The 13,065-nt window shown below is 42.8% G+C and overlaps 1 protein-coding gene across 4 annotated transcripts in view; it reads right to left on the minus strand.

Annotated features, from left to right (window-relative positions):
* The window catches only part of FBH1 (F-box DNA helicase 1), a 54,501-nt gene that overhangs the window by 13,403 nt on the left and 28,033 nt on the right, over nucleotides 1-13,065 (minus strand). For 3 of the 4 annotated variants that reach the window (XM_045285607.1, XM_004712621.2, XM_045285606.1), the window contains 11 exons: nucleotides 12,480-12,648; nucleotides 11,490-11,712; nucleotides 10,699-10,786; nucleotides 9,312-9,398; nucleotides 8,565-8,701; nucleotides 6,010-6,109; nucleotides 5,803-5,924; nucleotides 3,891-3,966; nucleotides 3,090-3,287; nucleotides 2,609-2,734; nucleotides 1,783-1,889 (listed from right to left, as the gene is read on the minus strand). In XM_045285607.1, coding sequence (XP_045141542.1) covers nucleotides 1,783-1,889; nucleotides 2,609-2,734; nucleotides 3,090-3,287; nucleotides 3,891-3,966; nucleotides 5,803-5,924; nucleotides 6,010-6,109; nucleotides 8,565-8,701; nucleotides 9,312-9,398; nucleotides 10,699-10,786; nucleotides 11,490-11,712; nucleotides 12,480-12,648 — 1,433 coding nt within the window. Of the gene's footprint in view, nucleotides 1-442; nucleotides 1,098-1,782; nucleotides 1,890-2,608; nucleotides 2,735-3,089; nucleotides 3,288-3,890; nucleotides 3,967-5,802; nucleotides 5,925-6,009; nucleotides 6,110-8,564; nucleotides 8,702-9,311; nucleotides 9,399-10,698; nucleotides 10,787-11,489; nucleotides 11,713-12,479; nucleotides 12,649-13,065 lie in introns of those variants that run through there. The other variant, XM_045285608.1, reaches the window with a different exon arrangement.

Here is a 13,065-nt window from a genome sequence, read left to right on the forward strand (position 1 = left end):
TTTCGGCTGTCTGTCCCCCAGGGAGGAGGTCACACACATTTCCATGTAATCGGTTCCCTCTTTCCTACCCATTCTCCCTTTACCCTCTGAACACTGTGCTGCTGTGACGCTGAACACCCATCAATAAAAGGCATGGCAAAAACAAGCTCCTATGACATGACAAACCCAATTTTAAATGTACCGGTGTGGGGAGGGAGGGGGAAAATAATGAGGAGCGAAACCAAGGGCTCAAGTAGAAAGAAAGTGTTTTGAGAATGATTATGGCACCAAATGTGCTTGACACAATGGATGTATATATGGATTGTGAAAAGAGCTGTATAAGGCCCCAATAAAATGATTAAAAGGTAAATAAATAAAAATACATGTACCATTGTGGTAGGCAAAAAAAAGAAAGAAAGAAAGACTGGTTTGGGAAAACCTTTGCCTTCAAATTCCAGAAACATTCTTATAGCTACATGACCCGCCCTCCGAGTGGCTGGAGGGGGAAAATGGCTAGGAAGACATGAAATTCATCAGTAATACAAATGCACGGTGTCGCTATTGTGCCTCTGCTGTGGTGACGGCTCACACAGAGCCCGTATTGATAGTTTCTCCCCTTTCAACCCCAATGTGATCTTCATCAACGTTTTGTCTTGAAAACAAACCCAAGGAATTTCTGAGGCCTGGCATTACCCTCCCAGTGCCTAGAAAGCATTCAATACGCTTTCAGCGAAGGGTAACAGGGCTCTAGCTTACTATCACTGAGCAACCCTGAGATGCGAACCATGATTTACTAATATGTGGTTACTGGCACTCCCTGACCCGCAAATTTCAAAGCCATTAGTGGCAATGCTCAGGCTCCTCGGCTCCTATTTCTCACTTCCCTGAGAGAATGGCACAATGTGGGACGTTGAGTGAATCCTCTGCTAGACAATGTTGTATGTTTGGGAGATAGAAGAAAAAAACAGTACTTATATTAACTTTTATATTTAAGCTTTAGGTTTCAGGCTTCGGAGTCTTTGGCTCAGGGGAAGATGGCCTAAGTAGTAACTCATTCACCCGAATTTCCGTTCATGTGTCCCAACAAGGTGGAAAAGACTTAAGGGTTTCTACTCCAGCTGTGAAAGGCAGAAAAAAAGATCCGAGTCAAGAGGGTCTGAGAGCTCTCTTACTCTCTCTGCAAGGGCAGTCTTCTGGAGAAGTCTACAGGCGCCAGAAGTCACCATTACAAAAGGGCCGGAGAAAGTTTAGGAACAGAAAGTATGCTTGCCCTGCCCCACCCCACCCCACCCCAAGTGTTGAAAACTAACTGAACATTGGAGAAACGAAGAAACAGATGAACACAGATGACACATTAAAAAGAAATCTTAAAATCCAATTTGAAAAGAACTCATGTTTTGTTTGGTTAGAACACTCCTTGTGCTAATAATCTGCTTCTGAATACACAAGAAAGAAACCAGCTCCTGACCTAAAAGCTTTCGAATGTTTAGGAGGTGAACCTTTATTCAAACTAAGTCAAATTCAAACAGGATTAAATTAGCTCATACTACCCACGTCTTGGAACCCTGGTGGGGTCGTGGTTAAAGCACTCGGTTGCCTGACCTAAAAGGCACCAGCTGAGATCAAGCAGGTGCCTGATGGGGACAAGACGCAGCAGTCTGCGTCCACAGAGAGTTGCAGCCTGGTGCCCCCGTGGAACCGAACCATCCAATCTGTCTTACAGTGTTGCTATGGGTTGGAATCAACTTGAGGACAGGGTGGCTTTTGGTTTGTTTTACTTGTTTTTGTATCCACGCCTCTTACCCCAGCCAAGGTCAAAATATTTTCCAATGAATTGGTCATGATGAGACGCTTCTTGGCCCGAGTTACTGCAACATACAGTAAATTCCACTCATCCTCAGAAAATGACTCTAGAGAAAGGAAATAAACACATACTCTCAAAAGACTGCTCATAAAAAAATACATTCTTAGCTAAATGCTTCTTACCCCTAACCACCACCCCATCTCCCTATTAAAAAAACAAAAACTCAAGATTTGTTGGCAATATATACAAAATTTTCCTACATGCATCAACTCCAAAAACAAAACATAAAACCAAAAAGACTAGTGGCAGAGAATACTGAGTTTTATTGAGTCTTGCTACAATCTGTTCAGTGATTATCCAACATGCGTGGCGTACCAGATACACCACAGCTTCACTGTCCCCGTCCCTCTCACGTCCAAACCCTGTGTGGGGACATCACACTGGCACGATTGTACTCAGTGACATGGAAACACAATGTGCACAGAAAATGTGTTTGTTCTGTACTACCTTCACCCAATTCACAATGAAAAGTTCAAAAGAAAAAAGAGTGAAGAGTTTAGGGCAAGGAGCTATTTCTTTCTTCGAACAACGGTTCTCAACCTGCGGGCTGCGACCCTTTGGGGGTCGAGGACCATCGGAAAACACATATTTCTGATGGTTGGGGGTCACCACCACCTGAGGAACTGTATTCAAGGGCCGTGGCATGAGGAAGGTTGAGAACCACTGTTGTAGAAGGAGCACACAGGAGATCACACCATCCAACAGAAAGTGAGGGCAACCCCTCCGTGAATGCTTCCTAGTGCGAACGAAGAGCACAGCCCTTACCAACTCTGAAGTGGGGAAGCTGCGCCAGGTTATGCCTAGCACAAGGCACTTTCACAAAATCATCCAAAACGTGCACGGTGTCAAATTCCAAGCCTTTGGCTTTGTGCACTGTGCCCAAAATGTACTCTAGAATGGAAAGAGAGCAGGCAGTTAGACGGGGACTTGGTAGGGAAGGAAAAGAAAATGTCTCCTTAAGGCCCTAACTATACACATTTTCTTGTTTATGGGCAACTTCGGGGGAGGTGGGGGGCGGTTCGGAATCTGAACCACATTCCAAAGCTCTCAGCGACTATCTGAGCGCTCTATTGTACAGATCAAAGCGAGGCTGAACAGCCTTGCCCTGCCACCGCCGTGGAAAGGAGGCACCCTGGAGACGAAGGACCACTTCACTGCTCTTTCTCAATAACCCAACCAAGCCATCCGTGGTCATGCAGCAGGCAAGAAGCACCTCCTGTGTGATAACAAGAACGGTTTTCCTTACCTGCAAAGTCCAAATCTTCTATATGGCATTTTCCTATCCTTTCCACCAGTTCTGGAATCCTGATATTATACTTTTCAACCACTGCGATCTTTGCTTCGAGCTCCTTATCCTCGGCAGCGATCACATACCTCTTCAAGCCACTAAAGCCTTCTTTGTGCACCCATCTTCTAATAAATCTGTCTCTAATAGTGAGGTTTTCTACGGAGAATACACATACAGGTTAATATGGTCTGAGCCGCACGAACACATGGCGGTGAGAGCTACACGTTTGTAAGCAACAGTGTCGTAGTAGATGGATGGCTTTCAAGTTGGGAAATCCAGGTTCTAGTCCTGACTACATCACTAACTTGCTGTGTGTTCCTGGGCAAGTCAGTGCAATGACCTGTGCTTTAGCCTCTCCATCTCCAAACTGAGGATAAAGAACCCTACCCTTGAGCTCCTTACCTACTTCACAGGGATCTGAAATAGCGCTGAATCCATAAAAGGAAAGATGCTATGGAATCGTTAGCCGACTACCATGTGGGGCCCGGGGCAGACAGAAAGATAGGAAGGGGAGACAGCATAAGGGATCAATGTCAGAAAGAAACCTAGCCCTCTGAGAAATGGATCCCGAAAGAGCTGTCAGTACCTCTGCACACAGGAGGCCTCAGGCACCCCCCTCTTCGTGGGGAGAGAGCAACACTAGGTCCACCCTTCTCCGGGAGGAAAGGGACACCTCTGACTGAGAACAGCCCACTCTTTTCCCATCCCTCGTCACTGGAGCACCTCCTTCCACGGCACCACAGCCGGCAGGGTACTCACGTTTCTTCCGTTCTTCCTCTGGCTGAAGAAGGATCCAAATATCAATGATTCTGTCCAATCCAAATGATTTAATCCCCTGAAAAAGTTTTTTGGTGGGATTTTTGTTGTTTTTGTTTTGTTGCTGTATTTTGTTTGTTTTTGTTTCAACAAAACAAAGCCAGTGCAGAGATGGGATTTGGAAATGAGACGATTTCTTGGAAACAGACCTCAAACTGTACCCAGAGCAGGAAACTCCACCGAGCACACAGTACCAGGCGACCACGCCACCTGAAACTCAGCCTTCTCAAATTCTAAGCTTTGGCTGCTGCCTCAAACTCTTCCTATGTTTAAAAAAAAAAAAGTAAAAAAAAAGAAAAAAAAAAACTAGCTGCACTTTGTTTTCTCATATATAAAGGAGCAATTTAAATCTACCTTCTGGGAACACACAACGTCTGCCATGAAGAACACAAATGGGACCTGAACAGGGCGTATTGAGTAGGGATACTTACCACTGTTTCTTGAGAGGGAACAACTATAGCCTATCTAGAGGCCCGGATTCTTCTACACTTTAAAGGTGAGAGGGCCTGAGTGCAGCGTGGCTTAGCCCAATCCCACCTAAGGAGTGTCTGCTGAGGGCTGTGCTCCAGCTCTGGACAGAGCCAGGGCATGAACACACGAGAGAGAGACAAAGCCCCCGCTTTACCCGCCCCCACCCCCACCCCCAGGCCTCCCCTCCCCACCCATCCCACCCCCACACAGGGGATGTATCATCTCTCTGAGCAGGGACACAGAAAACATCAACAGAAAACAGAGACCAAAATAAGACAGTATGCATTATCATTGGACACTGGATGTAATCAAGCATAACAATACGTACTACAGGCGATAATGGACGTGTGAGAGGGGAAGAGAACAACTTACTTTTCATTATGCCCAACATGGACGATATTCCAAAAGTACTATTTTCTTACAATGAAAAGCTAAATTACGCTATAGTCACTGGATGAAAAATTACAAAGTCATTACAGTAGCAACATGAAAGAAAATAGGTGCTGCGTGAAAAATAGCATACTTTTTTATGCACACTATAATTGCAATTAGGTAGAAGTACACATCTATAAGGACAAAGACAAAGAGACTTAGGGAGAATGAAAATCATTATACAAAAAACTTAAGATTTGGGGTTTTTTTTACCTTCCAGTTCCCCAAATATCTATAATATGGCCATATCTTTATAAATAAACATGGGAAAACTGTAACATCTTTTGATTCTGATTCACTTACCACATATATTGAATGCTTAGCCCATAGTAGGCCCTCAAAAATGCTCTTGGAAATGAATGTATGAATAAATCTTAGTCAAAGAGTTAAAAATGCCATGTATGTATCAGTTCATCCTCCTAACTTCCCCGTGAAACAGGTAAAGAAAAAGGCATACTTTCTCACCTTAGAGAAGGAGAGAATGAGGCACACAGGAGTGGTGACTTGCTCCAAGCCATACAAGTTAGTGACAGAGCCAGAGCTAGAACCCAGGTGTTCAGAGTCAGCACACTGAAAGGGATTATGCTCCCAGGCCACTGTTATCTCAGTTACCCTTTCAACAATGGACAACAGACAACCAGAGACTTCTCTGGTAGAAACCCAACAACCAGCAGCCTCATTCACATAGGGAAAGCTGAAAAGAGCATTTGGGGGTTTTGTTTTAATTTTTCACTCTGCTTTTTAAAGGGTGAAAAGTCAGATGCGTGGCTGTGACTGATCTGACTTTTATAGCATAATCAGAATGGCCCAGGGTAAAGACTTCAGGCACAGCTCAGCCGGTGAAAATGGTCAAAACCTCAAATGCTTTCATGCGTAAGAATCCTAAATAAGTTGGGCATTTTGACTGGATCTATTCATCTGCGTGTAGCAGGCAACAGAAAGTGGCTCTTACCCCAATCAAATGTATCTTTGAAGGCGTGTCTCCGTCAGTCACTCGAACAGCCTCATCAAACACATTGGCATTTGTCCGGGACAACAGGGCCACCTGCCCTTTTGTGTCACCTCTAATGCCACCTTTTGGGAGAGAGTGTACACGCTATGGTAAATCAAGACAGAGAGGAAAACGGATATGTGTAACAAATAAAAGCAGAGCCCTTACTGTCATTGTTCCCTCCGACCAGGGTCTTTTTCCTTACTCGCTTGCAGACATCCAAGATAGTGGCTCCCACATAAGCTATTTCCACACCAAATCTAAAACTCTGTTGGAAAACAACAAAGCAATAGGAGTTAGAAAACCCCTCCCTGACGCAAGTTAGCATATTTTTACCCCTGCCAAGTCCTGACCTTGCCAAACCCAACTAGTTGGTCCCGACTCACCCAACATGGAAAAGCTTTGGAAATTCCCACTCGTAAAACCACTTGTACCCTAAAAGGCCGATAATCCTATTTCCAAATGCTAAAAATAGCATTTCCTAGCTGTGAAGCCTCAAGGGGCTGGGGTGAGAGGTGGGTGGGGTGGTGGCGGTGGCGGCACAGTAGCTGCAACTCTCAACTGATAACCAAAAGGCAGGTGGTGTAGTCAGCTCCCCAAAAGACTGCAGCCTCAGAGCCCTAAGCAGCATCCTACTTTTTCCTGTGGTGTTAATATGAGATGCAACAGACTTGATAGCAATGGGAATGTAGACAGTGTTACCACTGGAATGTTCATTGCCATCTTATTATCATTTGAACTTCTAGTTCAGAAACCCAAACTTCATGCAGAACCTACTTGGTCTCTTTACCCTTGATCTACTCCCTCTGTCAAATCATCTGTCAAACCTCTCGTCAGATGACTCATGCCCACGTCTACTAATGCCTTCCCTAACTACAAAGGGAGAAACCAATACATTGAAAAGAAAAATGGGAGAAAAAGTCCTAAGTACATTTAGAAGCACGACAGTAGGGAGAAGCAATCCCTGGAAGAGGACATTGTGTGTGGTGGTAAAGTGCAATAGGAAGGCCCTCAATGAGACGAGACTGACAGTCACTGCAACAATGGGCTCAAACCACAATTGGGAGGATGGCACAGGACGCAGTTTTATTTTGTTGTACATGAGGGGTCACTCAAAATGTAACTATATTCTTGAAAAATTTATTAAGAAGAGTAGCAATATTTAATATTTTTTAATCTCTGTAGTGATTAGTTTAATGGAAGACAGTTGTATTCTCATATTTATATCTGTATTCAATTTGCTAGGACATCTGTTTGAAGTATATACAGAGAACTCAGCCTCACACAGATATGTAGCTAAGAAAGGGAGGAATGTTTAAAAACCTATTCAGGTAACATTATTCTTTGATATTACCCTAAAACTTAGCAATGGTTTTATAGAAGTCAGTTACAATGAACTGTTTGTACTTGTCCTATTATAATCTCCTAGTCTCTCTGCCCTTCACAAGGATCCTTTACCCATCCATAACATAGTAATATCATCCAATGGTAACGAGATATGCATCAATCACCGAGTTGTACAGTACTCGCAAATGCTGACCCATTTCATAATTCAACATAAGCTATCTTTCAAAAACTCATGTATGTTAATATCCTTACTGATCTCATTATAAGATTCTCTGTGGGAAGTTATCAAGCTCATGGTAGCAAATATGAATTTTCCAGAATTACCATTTTTCTCTTGAAATACCAAGACTTTTACCTCTGGTCAGATACTGTCAATTGGTTTCTGTACAGTCGCAGACTCACTTCAGTCAATTCTGAGAAAATGCTACTTATGCCTGAGTACCCTGTGTTGGTCTGTCAGTTATTTCACATAAAAAAAATGATGCGACAAGAGAAGATCAGCCAGTTCAGCTCACCACTGAGTCGCAATGGCACTTTCATCAGGCAGCCATCATACTTCAGTACCCAGCAGTTTTTGTATGTACTTCCCATTTCATCACACAGAGGAACAGGGACATACTCAAGGGTCAAGAATTATTAAAATAAAAATAATAATACCGTATAGACTCGTGTATAAGTCGAGTTTTTCAGCACATTTTTAATGCAGTTTTTGTGGTAAAATTAGGTGCCTTGGCTGATATTTGGAATGGCTTATAGTCGAGTATATACGGTAATTTCCAATCTAGCAAGGGACCATGAGGGTGGGGGGAGGGGGATAAAAAGAGGAGCTGATACCAAGGGCTCAATAGAAAGCAAATGTCTAGAAAAGAATGAAGGCAACATATGAATAAACATGCTTGATGTAATTGATGTATGGATTGCAACAAGAGTTGTAAGGGCCCCAATAAAATGATCTTTTAATAATAAAAAAATAATTATTAATATCAGTCATTCTTGCGGTACCAAAAACATTCTTAAATGAACACTGTGTTTTTTAATTATTCAGAGTGTGTGCAGTAAGGACTACAGAGGCCGTTTGCTGACAATGCTTTGACTACTGGTACAGGGCCAGGAATTTTGCCCACTATCGCTTTATACCACCAGAGCTAATGTCAACACGGTGAAAAAGGCAAATAACTATTATGAAAGCAGTCTTGACCTTGAAGACCACATTTTGAGAATCCCTGTTGAGAAGCAAGCATTTGTAATATACCGTGAGTCTAGCATAAACGCCTTGTATAGTGCCTGGAGCATAGTACACAATGAAAAATGGGAGGGAAATACAACACTCACTTGCTTACATATTAAGGGAACTTGGAAGCAAAGAAAGCTCTTACCTGGGTGAGATAGAAGACATGAGTATGTGGGACTGTAAACAGAGCATTGACTGCACCTCGGAAGGTATAGATCTGCTGATGTGGGTCCCCTACAAAGATTTTCCCACATGGCTGAGAGAGAACTATATTCATGATAGCTACAACAAAAGAAGAGGAAAAATAGGTCTGAAGGAATTCCAACACACATAGCAAAAATGAACAATATTTAAGAAAGGTAAGGATGAAAATGCTTTCAATAAAGCTAAGCTAAGGCACACTAAGCAATAGGTTATTCTTCTATAGGGCAGGCACACTCAGAGGAAATCATATTCTCATGAAGAACGCAAATTAGCTTTAGTCCTGGAAAAATAAGTGAGTCTAAGACACCACACTGGCATTTATGAGACAAATTGTCTCTTTTCAATATTTTAATATAAAATCTAAAGGAGACCCAGAAGACCACATTCACGACACTGTGTACATTCCAATCGCCGTAGGAGAGATGTACAAGACAGATTTTTCACTCCAGATTGCCTACTTCTCTCCATTCAAACATGAGTCCTAGGCTACTATTGTCCCGATAACCCGCTGACCCATCCTTAGGAAATAACCTAAGCAAAACATTTGGAGGAAAATAGCAAAGTATCATTTGCTCTTCTTCTTTATCAAAAATAAGAATAATCAACTTATTTCACATGTGTCCTCTTACATAATCATGATGTTGTTTCTATGTATTTGAGACTACTGATGTCCTGAATAGTTTATCACCTGGGGTACAGTCCTGGGCCTCATCCACAAAGATGGCGTCAAACGAAGCAAGCAAAGGCTTGCTCAGCTGCCAGAGTTTCAAATAGCCTAAAAGAAAGGAGCGGCAAGCATCATAACTCCAAAGTAAAGCAGTTATATATATATATATTTTTTAAGTCACTTTATTGAGGGTTCATACAACTCTTATCACAATTCATATATACATCCATCGTGTCAAGCACATTTGTACATTTGTTGCCATCATCGTTCTCAAAACATTTGCTTTCTACTTGAGCCCTTGGCATCGGCTCCTAATTTTTCCCCACCTTCCCCCACCCTCCCTTCCCCACAAACCCTTGATAATTTATAAATTATTATTTTGTCATGTCTTACACTGTCTGCTGTCTCCCTTCACCCACTTTTCTGTTGTCTGTCCCCCAGGGAGGGGGTCATATGTAGATTGTTGTGGTCAGTTCCCCCTTTCTCCCTCACCTTCCTCTTCCCCTCCTGGTATCTCTACTCTCATTATTGGTCCTGAGGAGTTTATCTGTCCTGGATTCCCTGTTTCCAGGGCTTATCTGTACCAGTGTACATCCTCTGGTCTAGCCAGATTTGGGATCATGATAGTGTGTATGTGTGGGGGAAGCATTAAAGAACTAGAGGAGAGTTATATGTTTCATCGGTGCTATACTGCACCCTGACTGGCTCTTCTCCTCCCCGCAACCCTTCTGTAAGGAGATGTCCAGTTGCCTACAGATGGGCTTTGTGTCCCCACTCCAAATTGCCCCTCATTCACAATATTTTTTGTTCTTTGATGCCTGATACCTGATCCTATTGACATCTCGTGATCACACAGGCTGGTGTGCTTCTTCCATGTGGGCTTTGCTGCTTCTCAGCTAGATGGCCGCTTGTTTATCTTCAAGCCTTTAAGACCCCAGACGCTATATCTTTTGATAGCCGGGCACCATCAGCTTTCTTCACCACATTTGCTTATGCACCCATTTTGTCTTCAGTCATTGTGTCAGGAAGGTGAGCACCACAGAATGCCAGGTTATTTAGAACAAAGTGTTCTTGTGTTGAGGGAATACTTGAGTAGAGGCCCAATGTCCATCTGCTACCTTAATACTAAACCTACAAGTATATGCACATAGATCTATTTTCTTATCGTCATATATATATTTATATATGTACATGCTTGTATTTAGACCTCTATAAATGCCCTTTGCCTCCTAGTTGCTTCCTCCATTTCCTTTTACTTTCCTCTTGTCCCACTATCATGTTCAGCCTTCATTAGGGTTGCAGTGACTCCTCTTGGTTACATTGCCCTTGATCAAGCCCTACCAGGCCTCCTATACCCTCCTCAAGGCAGTTATATTTAACAGATGCCAATATTTGGAAACTCTTGTACCATCATGAGTCATTTGGTAAGCCTCTTCTTTACATTCCCCCAGGTTCCGCATGTTGTCCCAAAGTCTGCTCGCTTCAAAGATACCATTCTAGAAAGTAAGTGATACCCATAGTTTAAGAGCCTGGAAAACACAGCACCCTGAAAGCATATGTCCGTTTCCATACACAGAGATCAACTCAAAGGCATGATGCTAGTACAGTGAACTGATATTACTCACATCATCCAACTGGATCTACAAATAGCCTTTTAACTGCTGAGTCTCTGGTTCTAAAGTGCAGAGATAGGGCAAGAACCAGCCCAGTCACAAGACATCTCAGAGATCATACCATTTGATGAGCCAGAAAAGGTGAGATTATTTTTCTAGACTCCAATTATTTCAAAAAAGTGAGAATTGGTTGAAAAGATTTCATAAGTAAGAAATCAACTTATTTTGCCACTAACAAACTCTATGTACTAACCAATAACTTAAAAAAAATAGGAAAGAGATTCTCAACCCTCAGATAAGTTCAGGTCATAAGTCCAGCAGACACGACCATATACTTGCATAACTTTGGGCAAGGAATGCAATATCTGTGTCTCATCTAACACACGAGGAGAAGGTTGTGAGGACTGTGATGTCTATGAGTATACTGATGGCAGAAATCCTATAAAATCCAGTGTTTATTATGGGTCTCCACCTTCAACTTCCTGCAAGGAGTTCTGAGGTAGCGAAAGATTGAAGTACCACTGTCCCGTGCCACTGTTCTCATTCACCCTCAGCCCCCCAGGACTAAGGATACTGAGCTACTCACCAGTTTTTCACTCTGTTCAACCATGACCCTCTGGCCTTGGGTGTTCTTACACCAAATAGGCACATGATCAATAGTTAGTTCTTCATCAGCAGAGGCAAAGAAGTTTTCTAAAGTCTTGCATACTAGCTTGGCCCTTATGAATCCACCTTTCCCTTCAGTGAGGACAGAGTTGACCATAAAGGGTGTTAACTTGAAGGGATTCAATTTCTTCTTTGACTGGTACCTGTAATGCATTATCCCAAATTAAGAGTCTCTGGCTTCACGGGCAATGTTTGCAGTCTCCACACACCCATCCCCATTCTATCTAATGACACCACATAGTAGCTCGCAGTAAGCATGCAGGTGGGGGTAGGGCGGGGGTGGCGCCAGATAATTTCAACAAGGTCTAACTATGATTTGAAAAGGGTTACACTAGACTCGGGAATTCATGCAGAATATCCAGGTGACTCATCTGCTCAAGACAAACACTACTATTGCAAGGTGTAGTCGAGACTCTTAGAGGCCACTGATGAGAGTCCTCGAAGCTCTCAAGCCCAAGACACGGCAGGTCCAACATGCCTCAGGAAAGCAGAGGTGAGTACACAGAATATATCAGTCTCTTCTCCCTCCCCACCCTGCCAAGGAGAACCCCACACGGGACAGGGTTTGTGATACCCTGAACTTGAGACAAGTCCTTCTGACTTTGCCTCATTCCAGGCAAAGGGAAATGCCCTCCTCAATGGGCATTATTATTATTTGTTTTATTATTATATTGTGATATGTAAGTTGTTATTGTTTTAACACTATATTGTTATTTGTACATAGTGTAGTTTTGTTGGGCAGAAGAATGAATTACTACATCTGTCTTCGTCTTTCCTGCCTGTGAATGGAGTTAATAGCATTAAAGGTTCCTGGTATCATCGAGGAGTAGCTTCGTATATGATCACCATGACTGCACTGGGATATACATTAGTAAGAAAGAACACTGAGGATGGTAACGGGAAAGCTCACCTCCGCCCGACCTGTCCATAGGCCATAGAATGGAAGGTTTTGCAGGTGACGTTGCTGGGGAAGACTCGCTCTGCCTGCTTCGCGATGCTCTTGTTGAATGTCACATACAGAAACCTGCTGTCGGACCACTTCTCAGCATACTTGACTAATGTAGAGGTCTTCCCAGTGCCTGAGGAAGCAAGAGAAAAGGATGTGACCCCGTGATCAGGAAAAACATATTCTAACGGACACCATGCTTTCCATCTCTTGCCTGAGATTATTCTTCAACAGTCAATTTTTCAGTACTGATAAAAATGCTGTAGTGAAAAGAGTAGCCAACTCCAAGGCAGGTTAAAAACTGAGTGGTGATCTTAACTCTGAGAGGTGCTTGTCGAATGAGGAAAGGCAAACCATTGGACCTTACACAGCTTCAGTTTCCTTGTCAGCAATAAGTGAGTACTTATCTTTTAAGATTTGTGAAGCTAAAGACCATAATCACGAGTGTGAATGTTAGTTACAATACTACTAAGCAGGAACTCAGTATGAATAAATGGTAACTACTGTTATGCTTAGCTAAATGGTACGGTGGAGTATGTTGGACTGCTAA

Source organism: Echinops telfairi, unplaced genomic scaffold (assembly GCF_000313985.2).
Source record: "Echinops telfairi isolate 266 unplaced genomic scaffold, ASM31398v2 ScPeMD7_7473;HRSCAF=8511, whole genome shotgun sequence".
Classification (NCBI taxonomy): Eukaryota; Metazoa; Chordata; class Mammalia; order Afrosoricida; family Tenrecidae; genus Echinops; species Echinops telfairi.